Source organism: Hyperolius riggenbachi, chromosome 11, assembly GCF_040937935.1.
Source record: "Hyperolius riggenbachi isolate aHypRig1 chromosome 11, aHypRig1.pri, whole genome shotgun sequence".
Classification (NCBI taxonomy): Eukaryota; Metazoa; Chordata; class Amphibia; order Anura; family Hyperoliidae; genus Hyperolius; species Hyperolius riggenbachi.
Genome location: NC_090656.1, coordinates 106493236 through 106520019, shown reverse-complemented (window position 1 = coordinate 106520019; position 26784 = coordinate 106493236). Strand labels below are relative to the sequence as shown.

The window sequence follows — 26784 nt, the reverse complement described above, 5'->3', positions numbered from 1 at the left end:
CTAAGTAGTTACAGATCAGCTTGGAATGCAGTTCACCTATTTACTTGTTGCTGGGCCAATGGGAGATTTTCCAAATTTTCACAATACTTTGACATCTGCTCAAAACATGCCTGGTCACCACTTCATATTTAATCATCGTTTGCCCTGTGCTCTATGGATTAATCATGTTTTCCTTTGTGGGGAGAAGGGACCGGGGTGGCTCTATGCTCACTTTACTCAAGTGTACACAGGTTCATGTCTTGGCTCAGTGCTGCATATCTGTTTTCTTCTCATTTCCTCTGGTGGCCACTTAATGTGGACAGCCTTGTATCTAGTTTTCAGTTCATTTCTGTGGCGGCAAACTTTAATTGCTTGCATGTGTTTCACTGACCCTGCTCTTACCTGATTAAAGCACACCTTCAGGCATTTATCTAAAAATACCATCTAATAGCTTAGTAATTAGAGTGCTGTACCTTTTTTTTCCTCCTGCTAAACTTTTGCAGCTATAAACCCTTCCTTGAATTGTTTTTTTTACACATGACCTAATGCATATGGGTAAAAGCTTCAGGCAGTGTACAGTAGGTGGGACTCTTGCTGTTTGAGCTGCATAATCCTGTTTGAGAGGTGGAAGGCACAGACTAAGATTAATATTTCAGAGAAGATTGCAGCCTGTAGCAATAACAGTCTGTGGTGCAGTCTATCTGTCTGTGGTGCAGAAAGTGGCCATTGTCTGTGCTTCTTATCAGATACTTTGAAAGTAGTTCTGGGTTTAATACCCAGTTTGGACAGTCTGGATAATTTTTACATTATCAACATATTGTGGCAAGTTAATTGCCCACTCCCTTCACATCACCAAAACATGCTGTATGTACGTGTCCCAAAATGGCCTGAGACTGTGCATATGCATCCAGCATCTGTGCAGATATTCCTCCAACGCAGATCTTTAAATGACAGTGACCTCCAAGCGCATTGTTCATCTCCCAACCCTGCCTGCTACTTTGCACGCTGTGGCATTATCCATCTTCTCTTCCCCATAGGCCTCTGAACGGTCGCCCCAGATATCGAGTCCTGTCACCTATAGGTGTGTACGCCAAAGCAGGTGGTTTCGGCACATGGCGCCCAGCTCACTGGTGGTGTACATATACATATGTGTCTACACACCTTTAGACTAGGGTAGGGAAATTCGACTATGAATACAACTAACAAATGTAAGCTCCTCTGACAGAGAGGAAATAACAAGACTTTGTAGATGTCAGAATCAGAGGTGTAACGACAAATGATGGCGCCCTACAGCACAACTTTGATGGGGCCTCCCAATGTTCCCACCTTTTTCCTTGCTTTCCCCTAGTGACCCTCACAGCCTGAGTGCCCATCTTGCAAGGGTCATAAAACAAGTGTGGACATCATAATCTTTACTGCCATAAGATGTGTAGCCACAAAAACACCTGATCTGAAGGATGGACCCCTTTGTCAGAGAGCGTGAAGCAGTAATTGGGCCCCCTTACAGGTCTGGTCCCCCTGCAGTCGCAGGGGCTGGTCCCCTGTAGTTATGCCCCAGGTCAGAATTATACACCATAAATGAATAATAGTAATAATAATATAAAAGCAAACTCAACAACTAAAAGTTTAGACTGATCTAGGAAAACATTTTTGCCTGGAATGGGAGTATTAATATTCCTTGCACCAATTCATATCTCCTAACTGCCAGGCACTGCGACCAGATAATGGTTTGTGTATGAAAAACTTTCCCTTTGTTCACTTCAACTGGCCAGTCACAGGGGCAGCAATGATTATGTGATTAGCCTCCCGTCACTGTCAGGGTCAAGTCACCAAGCTGCCTAGGGGGCCTGGTCATAGGAGCCTGCCCAATGCCTAGTACACACCATACAATTTTCTGTAAGACTTTCTGTTATGCTGGGAATACACAGTGCGTTTTTGCGGCTCGATTCTGCCGCCCGACCGATTCCCCGCTCGATTACTCGCCGGTTCTCTTATCTTCCATTCGTTTTTCTTATCTTTTCCCATTGTTCCCTGTGCGAAATTGAGTGCGGAATCGATCGGGAGGGAGATTGGACATGTCGGAGATTATCAATTGAGCCATCTAAATGGCTAAAAAAATGTACCGTGTATTCCCAGCATTAAGCTCAATGTACACGATACGATTCTTTTTTTTTTTTTTTTTTACGATTCGATTACGATTCTATTTATGATCCGATTAAATCCAACATGTCCGATTGGGATTCGATTCGATTCGATTCAATTCGATTCGCCATTACAAAACAATGGCAAATCAAATTGAATCTAATCGAATCCCGATCGGACATGTTGGATTTAATCGGATCGTAAATAGAATCGTAATCGAATCGTATAAAGAATCGTATCGTGTAGATGGGGCTTTAGATTTACCTGCCAGATAGATAATTTCCAACATATTGGAAATTATCTATCTAACCAGCTATCTGCCAAGCAATTAAGCATTGTTCTACTCAGCAGGAGATAACCAGAAGACAATGCACCAGAGATAATGACCAGTCTCTACCAGTACTTTACAGAAAATAATCTAATTACAGAAAATCTTACAGAAAATCTAACAGAAAAATCTAACAGAAAATTGTATGGTGTGTACTAGGCACAATAATGCACAGGCAGTTCAGCTACAGTACATCAGTACAATTACCATCATGCAGTATAGGGAATATATGAAACGTATTTGAGAATATCTTAAGATTTAAGCGGTATATTTGACGCATTTTGCATTGCAGATTGCTTTGTGGCTCTAGCACACAGATGATGCACACAACTATTAATATATTTCTATTCTTCCTGTATCATTCTAGACTTCGTTCTGGGCCTCATGTTTGCTTCTCAGGTATGGGCAGTGGATGCTGTCCAGGATGGACGATCTTGCCAGGCACTGGACAATGCCTTCAGCGTAAGTTTTTACTCTCTTTCATGGAAAGACAGATTGTACTACAAGGCTGTATGTCAGTTTCTGTAGAGTACTTTTGGGTTTAATCCTGGTTAATTCTCTTTGTATTTGGAGTAGCTTTGTGATATTCCTACTGTCAAATCTGGTTTGCTAGAGGGAAGACTGGTAAGGGGAGAAGGTGGTCTTGGGTAAAAATGTATCATCAGTACATGTGGCTCATGCCATTGTTTATCAATCTTCCATGATCGCTAAACAAATAACAAGAACAGCTGTTTTTGCTTAGTGCCTTCAGAGTATCCTCAGCTTTTCCTCCCTTACCCCTCTCCATATAAGAGACAGGGACTGGCACTGTCCCTTAAACTGTCACTCAAATATCAGTGATGATTATTCAGCATTTTAGGGGTCTATAGAGTAAGAAGATGTGCACAACAGCCTGGTGTCTTCTTTATAACATCTTCTAAAAGGAAGTCATCAATTGCATCTTTCATATTGTAATCACTTTAGGTGCCCCTTAAAGCTGCCACTATGCACCAATAGTCCTACCACTTGTCTTTGTCCCTTGCAGCCCTGTGCTCATTCGGTTGTGGCAGCGGGTACTGTATCGCTCCTAATCTGTGTTCCTGCAGAGATGGACATCAAGGTGTCACTTGCACTGGTAAGGAGTTGTGATGTGTGACCTATGTCTGCTGCTCTCATCCATTTATTTCTAGACTAAACATAGTTCTTGTTTCAGATCACTATGTCACTGAATATGAAAAGGAACTGGAAGAGAAAGGTAAGATACAATATATGATACAAATCAGTCATCTGCTCACATACTCCCATCACAAAAGCCACAGTGACGTGACCACTGGGCATCATATAGTTAACTACATGACACACTTTACACATGCTTTGTACTGTTTTCCGGAGTGTACAGGGCCGGATAAACTGACAGGAAAACTGATTCAATGTTATGACATGGATGGAACCAAATTGCTTGACCAGCACTTTGACTCTTTCCACCACCAACACCATGTGGTTGTTGACTCACCAAAGATGTTGGACCACTATGACAATGGTCAGTATTGCTTGTGGGACATTAAATAGGCTCCCCTCACATCATATAGGGTCCTAGCAAAAAAGAGCACTTCTGATCCATTACGTGGGTATATTCCTCAAAATAAGAATACAGTTCATAATGCAACATGTTCATAGTGCCAAATGTTTTCTTTTTGTGCACCTACAAATCAGTAGCTTTAATAATGGCTTCGAGTTTCAGTGTTAGCTGGCTCTCCCCTGATGAGATCTGACCGTGCAGCTGATGCCCCCCTCTAACTCTTGGAGCCTTTTCCCACGTGTTGTCATACCCTGAGTGATGGTCTCAGAAGCTCCTTCCTAATAGTTTTGTCTTGTGTTATGTAATGGCATGGAACCATTCAGACATTTCAATTCCGTTTGAACCCGTTCTGTAAATGAAATGGAAAGTCCAACATTTCTGGACCTGAAACAAAATGTACTGACTGCTAAATGCTAACAGACACAGTGGCAGTCGATAGGAACAGTCAGTAGCTGTTCACATCATATATTTTCATAGGAAGTATTACCATCCGTTTTCACAGGAAGTAACAGAGTTCTTTGAAGCACACGGCATTGCAGGAGGAAAATCATCATTCATGTATAGCCGAGTGCAAGTGCTGGCTCTATCTATAGCCGACTACCATTATTGAGTGCAACAGGGAGAGGCATCTGTGTGGTGCTCAAGTATAGTGTTAGACAGGCCTGGATTTACATCATAGGAGTCTATAGGCACAGATGTCCTAGTGGTGCTGAAGCGCACCACAAGTGAGCAGGCTGGCCCAGCTGTCACTTCTCCCTTAGTTCCCTTACCCGTCAAAGGTAGCCAAAGGTGTCCCTTAGCATTAGGTAGCCACTGGTACTCTCAGTATTAATTAACTAGAGGTGCCCCCAAGTATTAGGTAGCTAGTGGAACCTCAGTATTAAGTAGCTAGAGGTGCCCCTGACTGAAGGGAGATATCATCAGTGGAATGCCGAGAGTTGGGTGAGTAACCTCGTTTACAATCAACTCGAGACTCTGCATATGGAAGGAGGGAGACACTAGGGGAGAGGATTGTGCGATGCCTACAGTGCCTTATGGTAAATCTGGCCCTGGTGTTAGCTGTAGATAGGGGGAAGGTAAGTGTTTGATGTATGTTGGGTAGACTTATTTGAATATCATTAGTGAAATTAAATTAACGGCAATACCCAGTGCCCAAATTACCGATCGGTATTTTTACATGAACGGTCAGGTTCACCTACTGCTGTCTAGCTTTTGGCTGATACAATCATGCGTAATCAACAAGTAACAATCATTGAGGCCCATTTGCTGCTGTGTCGCCCCGCTGCAAGGCCACTACAAGTCTATGCGGTGCGCCGTAAGTAGTAAAATCAGCTCAAAATCTATAGCGCATTACCACAGGATCCCTGCCTCCCACACGGATTATGCACCATGGCGCTAGGTCAAATGAAGCCTGATTTCTTTGTGGACACCGCACTGGGCAACCAGCCTGAAGATCTAAAAGGCTTTATACGACTGTAGCATGACTGTTACATTGTAACCTTCTTTGGAGCACAGACTAATGGGAATTAGAGATGGTACGGGCAGTATTCTGCGAACATTGGCCTGTTTTTTAGTTCGCCTTGAACACGACTTGTTTTGAAAAAAATTTGCGTTCGCATTTTTCCCATAGACTGTAATGGCAGGCGAATGGCCACCAAATTTAAGGGTTAAAAGCAAAGCCCCCTTATATGCTAAAAACACCAAATTTGCAGAGTATATGGAATGGGACAGTGGCTACAAGAGGACAATTTTTTTTTCAAAAAGACCTTAAAGTTTTTGAGAAAAATGATTTTAAAATGTTAAAGGAAAAAAAAGAATACATTTAAAAGCGGTAAATGACAGATAATGTAGTAAACCTAGCGGTAGTGTAAATTTACATGTATCAAAAGAAAGAGCCATGAATTTCCTGATGGGGTTTCCAGTGGCTCCATACGCAGACCACCTGCAAACCCCTCCGGAGCCGCACCGCTTTGGCCATGCCACAATATCGAAAGATGGGAGTAGTAAAAAATGGCGCCAGGCGCGGGCGCTATAAAAATGGCGCCTCATTGAAAATCATTATTAAACGATATTTATCGTTTTATAAAGTTAAAACATGGCGCCAACCGTCAAAACGTTATTTATCGGTTTAAAACCTGATTTTTTGTCCTGCCTGAATGATATTTATCGTATTAAGCCCTGCTTTGCTGCCATTTGGAAAATGTCTGGCCGCCAACTTTAACATTTAATAGCACAGCCCCCTTAAAAGATAGAAACACCACATTTGCAGGTTATGTTAAGAAGAACACTGGGAACAAGAAAGACCTTATACTTTTTGAGAAAATCGATTTTAAAACTTCAAAGAAAAAAAACGATACATTTAAATGCCGCCGCTCAAAGAGTGTGGGAATTATTTCCCAGCAGTTAATAGCAAAGGCCCCTTACATCCTAGCAACACCAAATTTGCAGGATGTGATAAAAAATAGTGCGAAACAATATTTAAAAAAAAATATTAAACATTTGTATGGGAAATCTGAAAAAAAAAATGACGTGGGGTCCCCCTCCCGAGCCTCTGTAACCCCTTATCCCCATGCAGGCTGGGATAGCCAGAATGCGGAGCCCTGGCCGACTGGGGCTTCGCACCCAGAGCTATACCAGCCCGCATGGTCCATGGTATGGGGGGCTCCGGGGGAGAGGGGCAGCCAAGCCTTCCCCTCTCCCCCCGAGCCCTTGTCCAATCCATGGACAAGGGGCACTTCCCCACCTCCGGTGCCCCAGGAGGAAGTGGGGGCGACGAATCCCTGGGGGGGGGGGGTCATGGTGGCATCTTTAAGAAGGGGAACCCAGATGCCTGCCCCCCTCCCAGGAGAAATGAGTATAGGGGTTCAAATTACCCCTTAACCATTTACATAAAGGGTTAAATGAAATAAAAACGCAACCACAAGAAAAATCCTTTAATGTTCCTAATTAACTAGAAATACTTACATGTACTTTAAGAAAAAGTTCCCACACCAATATCTTCGGGAAAGGTCCCACGCTATAATCTGTTATGTACACACACAAAGACATTAACCTCTATCTTGCGATCTTCAGAAATACTTACCTGTACCTTTAAGAAAAAATTCCCATGCCAATTTTCCCACGACAGTATCCTCTATCTTGCGATCTTCTGTTACATCTTGATTGAAGATCTTCGCGCGCACCCACCGCCACACATGCCACCCTCGCTGAACTGCTCTCAGCTATACAGTATAGCTGAGAGCAAAAGGCATCTTTAAATTTTGGCTCCAATGCTCCCCATTGGTTCCTTAACAGACCAATGGGATCAAGAGGATCCCCATTGGTCGATAAGGAACCAATGGGGAGCCTTGGAGCCAAAATTTAAAGATGCTTTTTGCTCTCAGCTATACTTAGTATAGCTGAGAGCGCGTCTATGCAGACGCATTACCACCGGCTCCCGCTGCCCTCCCTGCCTCTCTCACACCTGTCACCCTCACCCATGCTGGCACCCATGGGTGCATTGGGTGCCAGCATGGGTGAGGGTGACAGGTGGGGCAGGCAGGCGTGTGTGGTGTCGGGGCGGCGGAGATATTCAATCAAAGTAAAGAAGATCGCAAGATAGAGGATACTGTATTCGTTGGATCAATTACCGAGGATATGGGCGTGGGAACATTTTTTTAAAGGTACAGGTAAGTATTTATGGTTAATTTAAATTAATAAAATACTTTTTTCGTGGTTGCGTTTTTATTTCATTTTTAACCCTTTGTGGAAATGGGTAAGGGGTACTTTGTATCCCTATACTAATTTCTCCTGGGAGGGGGGTGGGCATCTGGCGGTCCCCTTCTTAAAGGGGACTCCCAGATGCCGCCATGAACTCCCCCAGGGAGTCATCGCCCCCACCTCCTCCTGGGGCACCGGAGGTGGGGAAGTGCCCCTTGTCCATGGATTGGACAAGGGCTCGGGGGGAGAGGGGAAGGCTTGGCTGCCCCTCTCCCCCGCAGCCCCCCCATACCATGGACCATGCGGGCTAGTATAGCTCAGGGTGCGAAGCCCCAGTCGGCCAGGGCTCCGCATTCTGGCTATCCCAGCCTGCATGGGGGACAAGGGGTTAAAGAGCCTCCAGAGGGGGGACCCCACGTCGTTTTTTTTTTAAAATTTGTTATCAACTTTTTTTTTTTTTATGTTCAGATGGTGGGAAATAAAAAAAAAAAAAACAACAACATCCATCGTGGGGTCCCCCCTGTGGAAGCTCTGTAACCCCATGCTGGCTGAGATAGCCAGAATGCGGGCCCCCGGGGGACTGGGGCTTCGCTCCCTGATCTATACCAGCCCGCATGGTCCATGGTATTGGAGGGGGGCCTTCCCCTCTCCCCACGAGCCCTTGTCCAAACCATGGACAAGGGGCTCTTCCCCACCTCCGGTGCCCCAGGAGGAGGTTAGGGCGACGACTCCCGGGGGGGGGGGGGGGTCATGGTGGCATTTGGGAGTCCCCTTTAAGAAGGGGACCCCAGATGCCCACTCCCCTCCCAGGAGAAATGAGTATAGGGGTACAAAATACCCCTTACCCATTTCCACAAAGGGTTAAATGAAATAAAAACACAACCATGAGCAAAGTATTTTAATATTCTTAATTAACCAGAAATACTTACCTGTACCTTTAAAAAAATGTTCCCACGCCATTATGCTCGGTAAACGATTCAACGAATACAGCATCCTCCAATCTTGCGATCTTCTGTTACAGTTGATTGAAGATCTCCGCCGCCCCCCATATAGCAGAGAATGTGTCCTGTGGGACAAATAGCTGTCGGCTCCCGCTGTTCTCCCGCCTCCTCACCTGTCACCTCACCTAGACTGGCACCTAGCAGCACCCTGCTAGGTGAGGGGTGACAGGTGCAGCCAGGTGGGGAGGAGAGCCGGGAGCCAGCAGCTACGCGTCCACACAGGACGCATTCTAAGCTATACTAACTGGCTCATGAATGAGCCGGTTCTTTTGTACTGAATCAAATAAATTGGCTCAGAGCCCTTGTCCAATCTGGAAACACCGTCAGAAAATTAATTGCTCTTTCTTTTGATATATGTAAATTTACACTACTGTTTGGTTTGCTACATTATCTGTCATTTACTTCATTTAAATGTATACTTTTTTTCCTTTGAAACTTTAACATCGATTTTCTCAAATTCTACTTTCAGGTCTTTTTGAATTTTTTTACTCTTGTAGCCACTGTCCCTACCCATATACCGTGCAAATTTGGTGTTTCTAGCATATAAGGGGGCTTTGCTATTAACAGTTAAAGTTGACAGCTGTTCGCCTGCCATTTAAGTGTATGGAGCGCGCTGCGAACAGGCGGTTCGCAAATTTTTGAGAAAATTCGCGTTCGCTGTTCGCAAACGGAATATTCTATGTTCGTACCATCTCTACATGTGAATGATCTGACTGTATCCTATGCTGTACAAATCTATAGAATTTGTTTATAGTAAATTAATAAAATATACAAATAAATCGTACGAGGCCCAGGCGTGTCCAACTCTACATCCCGCGATGAGGTCACCCTACATTAATAACACGTGCAAAACCAGACATTTGCCACTGGAATCCTGGAGCTCATAAACTTAATTTTCCTGTAATTTAGATTCTTGAATTAACGCAATAACAAGTTAGCTTTTTAAGTAATTTAATACAAATCAAATGCACCTGCTATGCATGTCGAAATATTCTAACACAAACAAAGTAGTTATAACAAAGTGGAATAAATATACAGCTTGATTACAATGAACAGTCTGTCCTATGCACTATACTATGTCCAGTGTCCTAGGCACTCAGTACATAAGCTTTGCAGTACATGCAGCCATTTGCCTAAGGCTAATCTCTTGTGACTACTTGGAGCCTATCGGAAAATCAAAACAGTTTAAATCAGTTTATTTTAAATAATTTTACCTGGTTCACTTTAGGCAGGGAACACACTTGACTGTTTTCATGTGTAGTTTGTGCGCAGAAAAACGGAGAGCTCCTGTTAATCAATGGGCTAGTTCACACTTAATGCGTTTTTCATGCGAAAAAAAAAAACCCTGACATTCTGCAGGATAATTCTGCACATTTTGTCAGTTTTCTCGATCAGTTACATTAGCTCCTGTGAAAAATGTGCACGTTTTTCAGCATAGAAACACACTTGGTGTGCAGAAAATGCATGCAGAAAAATACGCGCAGAACAAAAACTGAAAAAAAAAATGTGTCTCCTGCCTTAAAGTACTCCTGACGTGGCAGCACCATTCTCCCCCTCTCCAGCGCCCCCTGTAGCCCCCGTTCTGCTCAGTCGTAATCTTTGACTGAGCAGAAAGTCAAATATGGGCAAGGAGGAAGTGGCATTTCTTCCTCCCCTCTGCCCGTCCATAATTCAGTCCCCTCCATTCGCCGCTATAGTTCCCCATACGATTCTCTGCACAAAGCGAGCAGGCGAGCTGCGCTGTATGCAATCTTGTGGTATTTGAGGTGGGATATCCTCCTGAACTCAATCACCACAAGCCCGCACACAGCGTAGCTTCCCTGCATGCTGTGTGCAGTGAATCATATGGGGGACTATAGTGGCAAGTGGAGGGGACGGGACTAAGGAGGGAGAGGGAGGAAGAGCTGATAAATTACTCCCCACCCATATTTGACAGCAGTATGGGGCCACAGGGGGTGCTGGAGGTGGGAGAATTGTGTTGTGCGCTAGTCCAGTAAAAAAAACGATATTAAAAGTATCGGGGACCAGGTCATATGTCAGGGGTACTTTAATCTCCCTAACTGACATGTGCCTTTCAGCTTTGTGTGTGACTACTGTTTCCAGACCTGCAGTTTTCCTCAGTTGCATTGCGTCACCACACAGTCAGTTCTTGTGGCTTTAGTGCCATATGACTAAACTATCACTAAACAGCAGATTTAGCTTGGGGTGTGGTAGAGTTGCACCAAAATGCCCAGAATTGACCCTGACCATGATATCAAGGAAATATGAACATCAAGAGGAGCCATGGTTTCCTAATGTACTTAGCATTTTTTCGTTTCATGTAACCTCTTGTCAACCGCCTTATCCCAATTGGCATGAACATGGCGGTAGCTCCAGGACCGCCTAAAGTCCTCCATCAGTCTCCCAGTGGTGATCGCCGCTAGGAGATTGTTAGATGGTGAAACTGCCGTCTATTTACATTGTACAGCACTGCAATCTACGGCAGCGCTGTACTGAGGACAGTCGTGTCACTCGGCTGTCCCCTGGAAAGTCTCAGAGAGTGATCGACTCTCATAGGCTGATGTCTATGAGAGCTGATCGCTGTGATTGGCTGGTGGGGGAGGGATCGGAGTAAAAAAATAAATAAGAGAATAGGCATTTTTATAAAAATAAAATAAAAAAGACAATAATATTAATTAAAAAAAAAATTAGATCAGCGCCCACCAACAGAAATCTCTGTTGGTGGGCAGAAAAGCGGGAAGGGATTAATTTGTGTGGACTGATGTGTGGCTCTGAAGCAAGCCATTAAAGCTGCAGAGCCCTAATTAAAAAAAAAATAGCCTGGACACTGGATAGGGGGTTAGCCTGTGGTCCTTAAGGGGTTAAGTTAATGTCAATCTTCAGCAGATAGTTATTTTTTTTTACTCCACAACTCTTACTGTAGATGTTTGGCTTTGACTTACTGTAATGACATTCCATGACTTTTCTCTGGTGAGTATTACTGGGTGCTATTCAACCTTTACATCATGTATTGCAGGTTTTTCTCCCAACTGCTTATCTGCAGGCTGCGATCAAGGCTGTAAAGTGGTGAATGGTGTTGCTGTGTGCACCTGTTTCCATGGTTACACTCTTGGCAAAGATGGCAAAAGCTGCTTTGGTAAGTTGTTGGATTCCAGACATGTGGTATCGGGTCTTCATTCTACACTGTTCAAGGCAGAAAAATGCAAAAAGAGGAAAGAATATTTAGTTTCACTCTTGACACACCATTAACCCTTTCCACACCATTAAAGAAATCACAGATGTACATTAGCATGGAGAATAAACAGCAAGTAGTGAGTGGTGACTGACTCGATTTATTTATTTACTAAGGCATATGCACAGATTCCAAAGCATCTCTAGGTTAACCTGGGCTGGAGTCATTAAAAAATTGCCTGTTAAGTGGCTAACCAGTTTACACCTGAGCTATATATTTTAGGTGTCATAAGTAGGGATAAAGTTATTGTTGATTAAATAGGGACATAGCATAACCATAAGGGGGGAAAAAGGTCTAGATGCAAAGTGGTTATGCAACGTCGGGTAGTAGTCATGTGTTCTTTGGCTATGGAAGGGGAAGAGGCCTGATGGATACACAGAACAAGCAGGCTGAGTAGAATGCTCTCCTCCTGAGCTTGGCCGGGATGATCCACCAGGCTGATCGCTCGCCAATGCATCAAGTGTACAAGTGCTAGATTCTCAGCAGAGCTGGCCTCAGTCGGCAGCTTCAGCTGTGAATGATCTATCATTGTGTACAATGCTTAATACGTGAGTCAGCCAGCCAGCGACAGAGAATGTTTATAATTTGTGCTGCTTTGGAATAATAACATTTTTAAAAGACACCCATAAATTAAAAATGTTATCAATTATTACTATAAATTGCCCAGTCCAATGACAATACATTATCCTTTAAGAGTATTGCATTCAAATCTCTCCACGTGTTGCCAACATTTTAATCTCTTTTCTGGAGTATTCTATTATAAGTTGAGAAAACTGAGGCTGCGTTCACCCTGGCTCTAAAAGCTTTCTATTTAGTGCAAAGAAATGGAACAGATTCAAATAGATCCCATGCAAAGCAATAGGATGCATTCTTATCAGTCCATTCAGAACAGATCTATTCAGTCCATTCCAATGAGCAAAATACAACCTTGGATCCTGTACGACTTTTCCAGATTAGCCGGAAGAAGCAGATGGTGACAGAGACTGACAAAATCAATGGTAGCATATGGGAACGGACGGTGTCTGTTCTCACTAGGATGCTCTCTGCAAAGGTTTTGCAAAATACTTACCTGCCACTGTCTATTTAGGTCCTCTGCCACTGCTGATGTTGTCCATTCACGCCCCTGCATGGAACAACCATCGGTATACAGATCCCAGAGCCCCAGCAGAAGCATCAGGTCCCATTGGTTTGCAATAGACTGATGGGAATCATCCGTCCCCAGGGAGGATTCTCATTGGTTCACTGAGTAGTGGACCTATGAAAATCCTCATTGGTTCTTAGGGAAGATTCAGATTGTTTTCTAACCAATGGGAGCCTGGTACTTCTGATGGTCCTCAGGGATCGGTATAATTTGGCAGCAACAGGTACCGAGCGAGTGGTGGTATGGAAAGAACTGAACCAGATGAAAAACTGATGCCATTGTAAAAAAAATGTAACTAATGGAAAATGGTATGCTTTTGCTTTAGCATTGTCTTCTTAAAGCTTTTTGAAGCATAGGATTTTTGCAGTTTGAAAAAAAAAAACATAGTACATTGCAGTCAATGGTACCAGCCCCTTTTTAAGATCTGTTTTCTGACTCCATAAATTCCTCAACATTTCCTTCAACCCCAAAAGTGGAAGCCAACAAGCTTATTTCTGAACAAGGTCGGTCTCCTTCAATGACAAAGCTAGAAGTGAGTAAAGTCGTGTATGAGTGTTACGCTGTTGTTCTATTTCTCTGTCAGATATTGATGAATGTTCTCGGCCTCAGGCATTGAGCCACTGTCAGCAGCAATGTAAGAACAACATCGGAAGCTACAGATGCCTGTGTTATTATGGGTATCAGATTTCTGCCAATGGACGCACATGCCTGCCCATCAAACATCCTAACACTATTGCTGGTAAGTCGAACACTTTTTTAAAAGATAAAATCTAGAAAATGTACATATTGTTGAGTTGTCTGCTAAGGTTTCCGAGGTATATAGGACACCCGTCATTTACTCAGTGCTAGAGAAAGAGAACATTTATATTGCGCTTTTCTCCTGCGGACTCAAAGCACCAGAGCAGCAGCCACTATAGGCAGTAGCAGTGTTAGTCTAGGAACCCACTAGGAATCACTGCATCGCTTTAAAATCGCTGCAGTGCTGTTTGCAGCGATTCCTAGGGCGTTTCGCGATTTCCCGTCACTTGGAAGCGCTGTACATTAACTGCTTTCATTGGCTCCTGACCACGTGATCATGGAGAGCCAATCACATTGGCTCACAATGATAGATGTCAGGAGCCAATGAAAGCGGCTCCTGAGTGACCAGGTGACAGTGCTCTGCCGTCATAGAGACGGTATAGAGAGGGGCTTGCGTCGATGGGACAGCGTCGTGAACGGCGAGAGCGGCAAGTATGTTCGGCAATTCGTCGGTATGCTGCGGTTTTTGGTGCCAGCAGTCTCTGGTCCTTAAGGAGCCAGAGACTGCTGGTACGGAAGTGGTTAAACTGTACAGCACTTCCGATTTGTGATTTGTTTTTTTTTAAAAAAACTTTATTATACTTACCAGTCATCCTTCTTCCATCCTTAGCCCCGTCTCCTAAAGGAAGAGGTCATAGGTGCTTCTCTAGGACCAATCAGAGAGGCGCATGTGAACTCTTACTTTGGGGGCAGGGCTTTGGACAGAAGGAAGAAATCCAGACACCGGGTGAGTATTTAAAGTTTATTTAAAGAGCGATCGCTCGACCACCCAAAGCACTGCGTAATCGCTTTCAAAAGCGATTTATACAGCGTTTATATACTTTGCATTAAGGGCAAACACGCTCAAAATGCTGCATGTACCCCTAATTGCAATCGCACTAATGGGTCCCCCACCACTTTCATTGGCAAAGAATTTTTGGAAATCACTGGCGTTTGTCGGCAATTCCAAAATGCTGCCAAAATTGCCTTAGTGGGTTCCAGCCGTTAGGAAGTCTTGCCCAAGGTCTCTGTACTGAATAGGTGCTGGCTTTCTGAACAGGAAGAGCTAAGATTTAAACCCAGGTCGCCTGTGTTAGAGCCCTTAACCACTTACAACACTTATTATCAACAAAAATAATTTTGGCTTGCATGGAAATTTCATGCACATTATATGCAGCAGGGAAATGGGAAAATCCAAATCAACAAATGTGCATTTGATTGGCGCAATCCTATTCTGCATTTAATTTGCCTGACATTTGCATGCATGCCAGAACTACATTGCTGCCTATAATTATTCATACCCATAGGAAATTTTGACTTAAAGTTACTTTTATTCAACCAGCAAGTAATTTTTTGACGGCAAATGATAGGTGTCTCCCAAAAGATAATAAGACGATGTACAAGAGGCATTATTGTGAAAAAACATTTCTCAGCTTTTATTTACCATTGAACAAAAAGTGTCCAGTCCAAAATGATTCATACCATTCACAAACTGTCACAGTCTGTGGGAAAATCCAAAGTTTTATACCATTCCAAATAGTCCAAGCTGTTCTAAAGCATCCTAATAATTACCCTAATTAATTGGGAACAGCTGTTTTAATCAACTCAACAGGTGAAAAAAAGTAGCTCTCTGCAGTCGGTTTGTAGACAGTCACAGCTAATGCAGTAGAGAGTAGAGCTCAGTAAGGACCTGCGGCTGCACATTTTGGCTGCTCACGAGTCAGAAAAGGGCTACAAGGCCATTCCTAAATGTTTTCAAGTTCCAGCTTGTATTATAAAATACAAGATGTTCCACACTGTGGAAAATCTTAGAGGACGTGGTCGGAAGCCAAAAGTGACACCTATGCTGGCCAGGACGATAGTGAGAGAGGTGAAAAAGAATCCAAGGATCACGACCAAGGCCATCCTGGTGAATCTGGGCTCTGCTGGTGGCAATGTCTCAAGGCAGACAATCCAATGGACACTGCACGCTGCGGGGTTCCATGGATGCAGACCAAGGAGGACGCCACTTCTCCAGCTAAGGCACACAAAAAGCTCGATTGGCCTTTGCAAATGCTCATCTGGACAAAGAAGAAGACTTCTGGTCTTCTGTGTTATGGTCAGATGAAACAAAAATTGAAGTTTGGTCACAATGATGTTTGAAAAAGGAGAAGCCTTCGACCCAAATAACACTACCCCCACTGTCAAACATGGTGTAGGGAACCTAATGCTTTGGGGTGTTTTTCAGCAAATGGACCACGGAACCTAATCACAGTAAAGGGCACCATGAAAAAAGAGCAATACATGAGGATTCTCAACAACAACATCAGGCAGTCTGCAGAGAAACTTGCCCTTGGGCACCATTGGACATTTCAGCATGACCATGACCCAAAATACACAGCAAAATTGGTGAAAAAATGGTTAGCAGACAGCCTCATTGACCCATGCTGTTGCAGGGGCTCCTCCTCCTATAGTTATGCCTCTGTTCAGGGGGTACTTCAGCAGAGTAACAATCAGCCATTAGTCCTTGGCTGTGCGTGGTACCATCTTCATCTTCGCAGGGTAGCCTCTCCTCCATGATCCTGCACATGTTATTACATAATATGCCGCCTCGGCTCTGAGAAGATGTAGCCAGCGGGAATAAAGACATGAACGCACGGACAAATGGAAGAGCGGGCCATCCAGTACAAGGGAGTTGCTACACTGCCGAAAACTTTGTATGGGCCCCAGAGAACACAAGATTAGGGGGAGACCAGTGGCGCCTGGCAGTCAGCTCAGGACCCTGGGGCAATTACCCAGTTTGCCGCTATGCAAATGCCAGCCCTGTATGGGAGGCCCTGTATGGGATCATGGTAGCCACACTTGTTAAATCATTCCTGGCAGTGGGCCATGGTGGTCACCACAGGGTAAGAGGGTGTGAACATTGCAGCAGTTCTTCTGGAGCGCTCCATGTAGTTAAGTCCCTGAATCCAACTAAAGCACCCCTTGGGTATGCATGCCACATGTTGAGAACCAAGGGTTTCACATCCTGCATGAGCCTTAGTATCAGGGAGAATGTTGTAAATAATTTTTCTCTTCCCTTCCATGTCCTTTTGTCTTCCACGCAGAACACAGGGCACTCTGGTTCTGTACCCAAACCATCATGCTTTAATAATTTGTTAGTAAATTGTGCATTGTTCACGCATCAAACATATGTGTCTAACAAAACAGTTTATACTTCCATATCCTGCCATCCACAGCATTATGTAAACCCCTTCATCCCCACATATCCATGGCTGGTGCTCAGCAGATGTGTCTGGAACTGATGTTAAGTGCAGTAATCATTCTCATGGGAGCCCAATATTGCCTCGTAATAGCAAACATTAAAGACTCACATGCTTGTTATTATCCCCAGCAAGATTGTGGGTAATCATCTAATTGTTTAGTGCATAATATGGTAGGACATTAAATGTATTCTATAACATGTCATAGATTATCTCCAGGAAGGCAATAACAACAGCTGATTACCCCATCAATGTCTTCTAGAGAGACACATGTCTTTATTGCTGCTGTCAGTTATAAAGCAAAGAAATAGAGGCATTCTAAAAATGTACAGGAACTCAATTGGAGACAGCCTAAACTGTAAAATCCAGCCATCTGTTTGCTTCTATTTTTATATCTGTAAAATTGGTGGCATCTGATTGGTTGCTACAGGGCAACACCTGTATATTATATAATTATACACATGGTCGTTTGGACCAATTTTAAAGAGCAACTGTAGTGAAGATAACCTAACATTGTAACATCATTCCATTGTAAAATCATCCTGATTCCTGATTAAAGTTTAGAAATTTGTCACAGGTAGCTGCATTTTTAGTCCTGTCAGGTGCAGCTCTGTGGAATGTTTGTTTAGTGTTTCAAAGCCAGGGAATCCACATAGCTAATCAGCCAAAGCTAAACATCACTGGGAGGGCTACATTCAATATACAGCAATATATAGATAGGACATGTCTCTCCTGTTGAAAACACAGGACTTCTTGAATGGAGTGACAAAAAGTGCCTATTTTAACACCCCCCCCTCCCTCCCCCCAATGGGTTATAAAGACAAAGATGTTAAAATATACATGTCCACTGAAGTAACCACAGAACATCAGTTTAATTAGAACCTGCCAATATTCACATTCATGCAACCATGACCTTTCCCTCCATGTCAAAGTCAATAAAATAATTAAACAACAAAAGGCCATGAAAATGGTGTGTCAGTACCTCACTATGAGCACTGTAGTTGGTATCCTTCAGGTGGACAGTTTTGCCTCTTATTTACCGCCTGTTATCTGCTGCCAATCACAGCTCACAACCCTTTCCTATGCAGTTGGTCCTAGAGTTCATAACGCATCAATACAGCATTTACTAGGAATAAACAGATTCATCCCAAGTGCTTGCAAATTGCTGAATTTATCCCCTTACTGAAGGGCTGTCCAACTCCAGTCTTTGAGGGCCATACATGCCAGTGTGTAGGATAGACAGAGAAATGGAGATATATGTTCTACTCGATGAACCACATTTTTCCTGATTCAGTCCAAGCAATTACTTTGAGCTGTGGCAAAAATGGGTAATGACATCGGCCGTCAAGGATAGAGATGGCCCGAGCGGTTCGCCGGCGAACCAATGCGCGTGAACATCACTGGTTCGCGCTCGTGGTAAACCGTGAACTATATGCGAGTTCGACCCGCCCCCTATACTACATCCTTAGGGTCAACTTTGACCTTCTACATCACAGTCAGCAGACACATGGTAGCCAATCAGGTTGCACTCCCTCCTGGAGCCCCCCCCCCCCCCTTATATAAGGCAGCTGCGTTGGCCATTATCTCACTCGGTGTGGCTGCAGTAATTAGAGAAGGGAAAGGACCCTGCTGTAGACTTAGGGAAAGCTTAGTTAGGCTCTTGTTAGGCTTGTTAGCTTGCTCCTTGCTGATACTTATTGCTAAAAAGCACAACCCAACAGCTCTTTTGAGAGCTAACGTGCTTTTGATGTGTTTTCTTTTTTTTGTGTGTGGCCCACTGACACTTGCATATACAGCCCTGTCAGTCGCAGGCAGCTGGCCCTTGCTAATTGCTATACTGTGCAAGGCCCAGCACTTTCAGTGACTACCTTTTCACGGTACCTGTGTGTGTGACAGCTGCACATTTGTAATACTAATCACTGCATACCTGTTCATGTTTACTGCACCTGCATGACAGCAGCACACAGTGTTATATACCAGTCACTGCATTGCTTCATGGTACCTGTGTGTGTGACAGCTGCACATGTGTAATACCAGTCACTGCATACCTGTTCACGGTACCTGTGTGTGCGACAGCTGGACAATGTATTGATACCAGTCACTGCATACCTGTTCAGTGCACCTGCGTGACAGCACGCAGTGTTATATAATATACCAGTCACTGTATACCTATTCACGGTACCTGTGCGTGTGACAGCTGCACATTGTATTGATACCAGACACGGCATACCTGTTCAGTGCACCTACGTGACAGCATGCAGTGTTATATTATATAACAGTCACTGCATACCTGTTCACAGTACCTGTGTGTGTGACAGCTGCACATTTGTAATACCAGTTACTGCATACCTATTCACTGCACCTGTGTGACCGCACACAGTGTTATATTATATACCAGTCACTGCATACCTGTTCACGGTACCTGTGTGTGTGACAGCTAGAGATGGCCCGAACGGTTCAACCGCGAACCAATTCGCGTGAACTTCGGTGGTTCGCATTCGCTGTAAACCGCGAACTATATGCGAGTTCGACCCGCCCCATATACTACATCATTAGGCTCAACTTTGACCCTCTACATCACAATCAGCAGACACATGGTAGCCAATCAGGCTACACTCCCTCCTGGATCCCCCCCCTTATAAAAGGCAGGCAGTGTCGGCCATTTTCCTCACTCGTGTGGCTGCAGTAATTAGGGAAGGGAGAGGAACCTGCTGTAGACATAGGAAAAGCTTAGTTAGGCTCTTGTAAGACTTGTTAGCTTGCCCCTTGCTGATACTTATTGCTAAAAAGCACCCCTCAACAGCTCTTTTGATAGCTAATGTTGTTCTTGTGATCTATTTTTTTGTGTGTGTGCGTTTCCCACTGACGCTTGCATATACAGCCCTGTCAGTCAGTCGCAGCTGGCCATTGGCCCCTTGCTAATTCCTACTGTGCCACTGCCAGGCCCAGCACATTCAGTGCCTACCTTTTCACTGCATGTGTGTGACAGCTCCACATTTAGAATGCCAATCACTGCATACCTGTTCATGTTTACTGCAACTGCGTGACAGAAGCATGCAGTGTTATATACCAGTCACTGCACCTGTTCACGGTACCTGTGTGTGTGACAGCTGCACATTTGTAATACCAATCACTGCGTACTTGTTCATGTTTACAGCAGCTGCGTGACAGAAGCACGCAGTGTTATATACCAGTCACTGCACCTGTTCACGGTACCTGTGTGTGTGACAGCTGCACATTTGTAATACCAATCACTGCATACCTGTTCATGTTTACTGCAGCTGCGTGACAGAAGCACGCAGTGTTTTATACCAGTCACTACACCTGTTTATGGTACCTGTGTGTGTGACAGCTGCACATTTGTGATACTAATCACTGCATACCTGTTCATGTTTACTGCAGCTGCATGACAGAAACACGCAGTGTTATATACCAGTCACTGCACCTGTTCACAGTACCTGTGTGTGTGTGACAGCTGCACATTTGTAATACCAATCACTGCATACTTGTTCATGTTTACTGCAGCTGCGTGACAGAAGCACGCAGTGTTATATACCAGTCACTGCACCTGTTCACGGTACCTGTGCGTGTGACAGCTGCACATTTGTAATACCAATCACTGCATACCTGTTCATGTTTACTGCAGCTGCATGACAGAAACACGCAGTGTTATATACCAGTCACTGCACCTGTTCACAGTACCTGTGTTTGTGACAGCTGCACATTTGTAATACCAATCACTGCATACCTGTTCATGTTTACTGCAGCTGCGTGACAGAAGCACGCAGTGTTATATACCAGTCACTGCACCTGTTCACGGTACCTGTGTGTGTGACAGCTGCACATTTGTAATACCAATCACTGCATACTTGTTCATGTTTACTGCAGCTGCGTGACAGAAACACGCAGTGTTATATACCAGTCACTGCACCTGTTCACAGTACCTGTGTTTGTGACAGCTGCACATTTGTAATACCAATCACTGCATACCTGTTCATGTTTACTGCAGCTGCGTGACAGAAGCACGCAGTGTTATATACCAGTCACTGCACCTGTTCACGGTACCTGTGTGTGTGACAGCTGCACATTTGTAATACCAATCACTGCATACTTGTTCATGTTTACTGCAGCTGCGTGACAGAAGCATGCAGTGTAATATACCAGTCACTGCACCTGTTCATGGTACCTGTGTGTGTGACAGCTGCACATTTGTAATACCAATCACTGCATACTTGTTCATGTTTACTGCAGCTGCGTGACAGAAACACGCAGTGTTATATACCAGTCACTGCACCTGTTCACAGTACCTGTGTTTGTGACAGCTGCACATTTGTAATACCAATCACTGCATACCTGTTCATGTTTACTGCAGCTGCGTGACAGAAGCACGCAGTGTTATATACCAGTCACTGCACCTGTTCACGGTACCTGTGTGTGTGACAGCTGCACATTTGTAATACCAATCACTGCATACTTGTTCATGTTTACTGCAGCTGCGTGACAGAAGCATGCAGTGTAATATACCAGTCACTGCACCTGTTCATGGTACCTGTGTGTGTGACAGCTGCACATTTGTAATACCAATCACTGCATACCTGTTCATGTTTACGGCAGCTGCGTAAAAGAAGCACGTAGTGTTATATACCAGTCACTGCACCTGTTCACGGTACCTGTGTGTGTGACAGCTGCACATTTGTAATACCAATCAATGCATACCTGTTCATGTTTACTGCAGCTGCATGACAGAAGCACGCAGTGTTATATACCAGTCACTGCACCTGTTCATGGTACCTGTGTGTGTGACAGCTGCACATTTGTAATACCAATCACTGCATACCTGTTCATGTTTACTGCAGCTGCGTGACAGAAGCACGCAGTGTTATATACCAGTCACTTCACCTGTTCATGGTACCTGTGTGTGTGACAGCTGCACATTTGTGATACCAATCACTGCATACCTGTTTATGTTTACTGCAGCTGCATGACAGAAACACGCAGTGTTATATACCAGTCACTGCACCTGTTCACGGTACCTGTGTGTGTGACAGCTGCACATTTGTGATACCAATCACTGCATACCTGTTCATGTTTACTGCAGCTGCGTGACAGAAGCACGCAGTGTTATATACCAGTCACTGCACCTGTTCACGGTACCTGTGTGTGTGACAGCTGCACATTTGTAATACCAATCACTGCATACTTGTTCATGTTTACTGCAGCTGCGTGACAGAAACACGCAGTGTTATATACCAGTAACTGCACCTGTTCACGGTACCTGTGTGTGTGACAGCTGCACATTTGTAATACCAATCACTGCATACTTGTTCATGTTTACTGCAGCTGCGTGACAGAAGCATGCAGTGTTATATACCAGTCACTGCACCTGGTCATGGTACCTGTGTGTGTGACAGCTGCACATTTGTAATACCAATCACTGCATACCTGTTCATGTTTACTGCAGCTGCGTGACAGAAGCACGCAGTGTTATATACCAGTCACTGCACCTGTTCACGGTACCTGTGCGTGTGACAGCTGCACATTTGTAATACCAATCACTGCATACCTGTTCATGTTTACTGCAGCTGCATGACAGAAACACGCAGTGTTATATACCAGTCACTGCACCTGTTCACAGTACCTGTGTTTGTGACAGCTGCACATTTGTAATACCAATCACTGCATACCTGTTCATGTTTACTGCAGCTGCGTGACAGAAGCACGCAGTGTTATATACCAGTCACTGCACCTGTTCACGGTACCTGTGTGTGTGACAGCTGCACATTTGTAATACCAATCACTGCATACTTGTTCATGTTTACTGCAGCTGCATGACAGAAACACGCAGTGTTATATACCAGTCACTGCACCTGTTCACAGTACCTGTGTTTGTGACAGCTGCACATTTGTAATACCAATCACTGCATACCTGTTCATGTTTACTGCAGCTGCGTGACAGAAGCACGCAGTGTTATATACCAGTCACTGCACCTGTTCACGGTACCTGTGTGTGTGACAGCTGCACATTTGTAATACCAATCACTGCATACCTGTTCATGTTTACGGCAGCTGCGTAAAAGAAGCACGTAGTGTTATATACCAGTCACTGCACCTGTTCACGGTACCTGTGTGTGTGACAGCTGCACATTTGTAATACCAATCACTGCATACCTGTTCATGTTTACTGCAGCTGCATGACAGAAGCACGCAGTGTTATATACCAGTCACTGCACCTGTTCATGGTACCTGTGTGTGTGACAGCTGCACATTTGTAATACCAATCACTGCATACCTGTTCATGTTTACTGCAGCTGCGTGACAGAAGCACGCAGTGTTATATACCAGTCACTTCACCTGTTCATGGTACCTGTGTGTGTGACAGCTGCACATTTGTGATACCAATCACTGCATACCTGTTTATGTTTACTGCAGCTGCATGACAGAAACACGCAGTGTTATATACCAGTCACTGCACCTGTTCACGGTACCTGTGTGTGTGACAGCTGCACATTTGTGATACCAATCACTGCATACCTGTTCATGTTTACTGCAGCTGCGTGACAGAAATGCGCAGTGTTATATACCAGTCACTGCACCTGTTCACAGTACCTGTGTGTGTGACAGCCGCACATTTGTAATACCAATCACTGCATACCTGTTCATGTTTACTGCAGCTGCGTGACAGAAGCACGCAGTGTTATATACCAGTCACTGCACCTGTTCACGGTACCTGTGTGTGTGACAGCTGCACATTTGTAATACCAATCACTGCATACTTGTTCATGTTTACTGCAGCTGCGTGACAGAAACACGCAGTGTTATATACCAGTAACTGCACCTGTTCACGGTACCTGTGTGTGTGACAGCTGCACATTTGTAATACCAATCACTGCATACTTGTTCATGTTTACTGCAGCTGCGTGACAGAAGCATGCAGTGTTATATACCAGTCACTGCACCTGGTCATGGTACCTGTGTGTGTGACAGCTGCACATTTGTAATACCAATCACTGCATACCTGTTCATGTTTACTGCAGCTGCGTGACAGAAGCACGCAGTGTTATATACCAGTCACTGCACCTGTTCACGGTACCTGTGCGTGTGACAGCTGCACATTTGTAATACCAATCACTGCATACCTGTTCATGTTTACTGCAGCTGCATGACAGAAACACGCAGTGTTATATACCAGTCACTGCACCTGTTCACAGTACCTGTGTTTGTGACAGCTGCACATTTGTAATACCAATCACTGCATACCTGTTCATGTTTACTGCAGCTGCGTGACAGAAGCACGCAGTGTTATATACCAGTCACTGCACCTGTTCACGGTACCTGTGTGTGTGACAGCTGCACATTTGTAATACCAATCACTGCATACTTGTTCATGTTTACTGCAGCTGCATGACAGAAACACGCAGTGTTATATACCAGTCACTGCACCTGTTCACAGTACCTGTGTTTGTGACAGCTGCACATTTGTAATACCAATCACTGCATACCTGTTCATGTTTACTGCAGCTGCCTGACAGAAGCACGCAGTGTTATATACCAGTCACTGCACCTGTTCACGGTACCTGTGTGTGTGACAGCTGCACATTTGTAATACCAATCACTGCATACTTGTTCATGTTTACTGCAGCTGCGTGACAGAAGCATGCAGTGTAATATACCAGTCACTGCACCTGTTCATGGTACCTGTGTGTGTGACAGCTGCACATTTGTAATACCAATCACTGCATACCTGTTCATGTTTACGGCAGCTGCGTAAAAGAAGCACGTAGTGTTATATACCAGTCACTGCACCTGTTCACGGTACCTGTGTGTGTGACAGCTGCACATTTGTAATACCAATCACTGCATACCTGTTCATGTTTACTGCAGCTGCATGACAGAAGCACGCAGTGTTATATACCAGTCACTGCACCTGTTCATGGTACCTGTGTGTGTGACAGCTGCACATTTGTAATACCAATCACTGCATACCTGTTCATGTTTACTGCAGCTGCGTGACAGAAGCACGCAGTGTTATATACCAGTCACTTCACCTGTTCATGGTACCTGTGTGTGTGACAGCTGCACATTTGTGATACCAATCACTGCATACCTGTTTATGTTTACTGCAGCTGCATGACAGAAACACGCAGTGTTATATACCAGTCACTGCACCTGTTCACGGTACCTGTGTGTGTGACAGCTGCACATTTGTGATACCAATCACTGCATACCTGTTCATGTTTACTGCAGCTGCGTGACAGAAATGCGCAGTGTTATATACCAGTCACTGCACCTGTTCACAGTACCTGTGTGTGTGACAGCCGCACATTTGTAATACCAATCACTGCATACCTGTTCATGTTTACTGCAGCTGCGTGACAGAAGCACGCAGTGTTATATACCAGTCACTGCACCTGTTCACGGTACCTGTGTGTGTGACAGCTGCACATTTGTAATACCAATCACTGCATACTTGTTCATGTTTACTGCAGCTGCGTGACAGAAACACGCAGTGTTATATACCAGTAACTGCACCTGTTCACGGTACCTGTGTGTGTGACAGCTGCACATTTGTAATACCAATCACTGCATACTTGTTCATGTTTACTGCAGCTGCGTGACAGAAGCATGCAGTGTTATATACCAGTCACTGCACCTGGTCATGGTACCTGTGTGTGTGACAGCTGCACATTTGTAATACCAATCACTGCATACCTGTTCATGTTTACTGCAGCTGTGTGACAGAAACGTGCAGTCTTATATACCAGTCACTGCACCTGTTCACAGTACCTGTGTGTGTGACAGCTGCACATTTGTAATACCAATCACTGCATACCTGTTCATGTTTACTGCACCTGCGTGACAGAAGCACGCAGTGTTATATACCAGTCATTGCACCTGTACACGGTACCTGTGTGTGTGACAGCTGCACATTTGTAATACCAGTCACTGCATACCTGTTCATGTTTACTGCACCTGCGTGACAGAAACACGCAATGTTAAATACCAGTCACTGCACCCAGGGGCGGATTTCTGGGAAGGCCACAAAGGCCATGGCCTAGGGCGATAAAAATCAGCAGGGCACAGGACTTGGAGAGATAAGAGGTCACAATTCAAAGTAAATCACCTCTCCTGCTTTGCTTTGGTCTGCCTGAATGCCAGAGATCACTGCATCTCTGTCACTTGTGCAAAGTTTGTGTTCTGACAGTCAGCATCTGCTATCACCGGATGATCCTGTCCTCTGTAGGATGAGAGGGGACAAACAAGCTGTTGTGAGAAGAAAAATATATGGGCTGAAGTAGAAGAACTCTTGAGTTCGGATTAGGTTCTTCCTATGCGCATTCGCTGACAGGAATTAACAGCTCTCCCCTCTCCCTGACTGATGTTAGTTTATTACTAGCAGGTCAGTGCTGTTAAAGACCTCAGACCTGTTAAATTTATGGCTTGTTTATTTTTTTCCTAGAGAATAACAGCAACATTCTTTGTGCTACAGTTTAACTCTTTCCTGACTTTTTTTTGTCAGCAAAGCATTGTACTGTGTTAGCCTTCAGTGATGAAAGCAGGATGTTTTGAAAAAGAATGGCAACTGTTACATTTATTTATATTTACAAAGCAATCAATGCATCTCCCACTGACTGTATATATAGCTGTATACAGAAACAAAGTCTAAAGATGGCTCATTAGCCAAAGG

The 26784-nt window shown here is 44.3% G+C and overlaps 1 protein-coding gene across 7 annotated transcripts in view; it reads left to right on the top strand.

Moving 5' to 3' along the window:
• Positions 1–26784, top strand: part of VWCE (von Willebrand factor C and EGF domains) — a 448320-nt gene that overhangs the window by 37387 nt on the left and 384149 nt on the right. For all 7 annotated transcript variants that reach the window (XM_068260102.1, XM_068260103.1, XM_068260099.1 and 4 more), the window contains exons 2-6: positions 2817–2911; positions 3474–3563; positions 3642–3683; positions 11724–11843; positions 13664–13819. In XM_068260102.1, coding sequence (XP_068116203.1) covers positions 2817–2911; positions 3474–3563; positions 3642–3683; positions 11724–11843; positions 13664–13819 — 503 coding nt within the window. The remainder of the gene's footprint in view (positions 1–2816; positions 2912–3473; positions 3564–3641; positions 3684–11723; positions 11844–13663; positions 13820–26784) is intronic.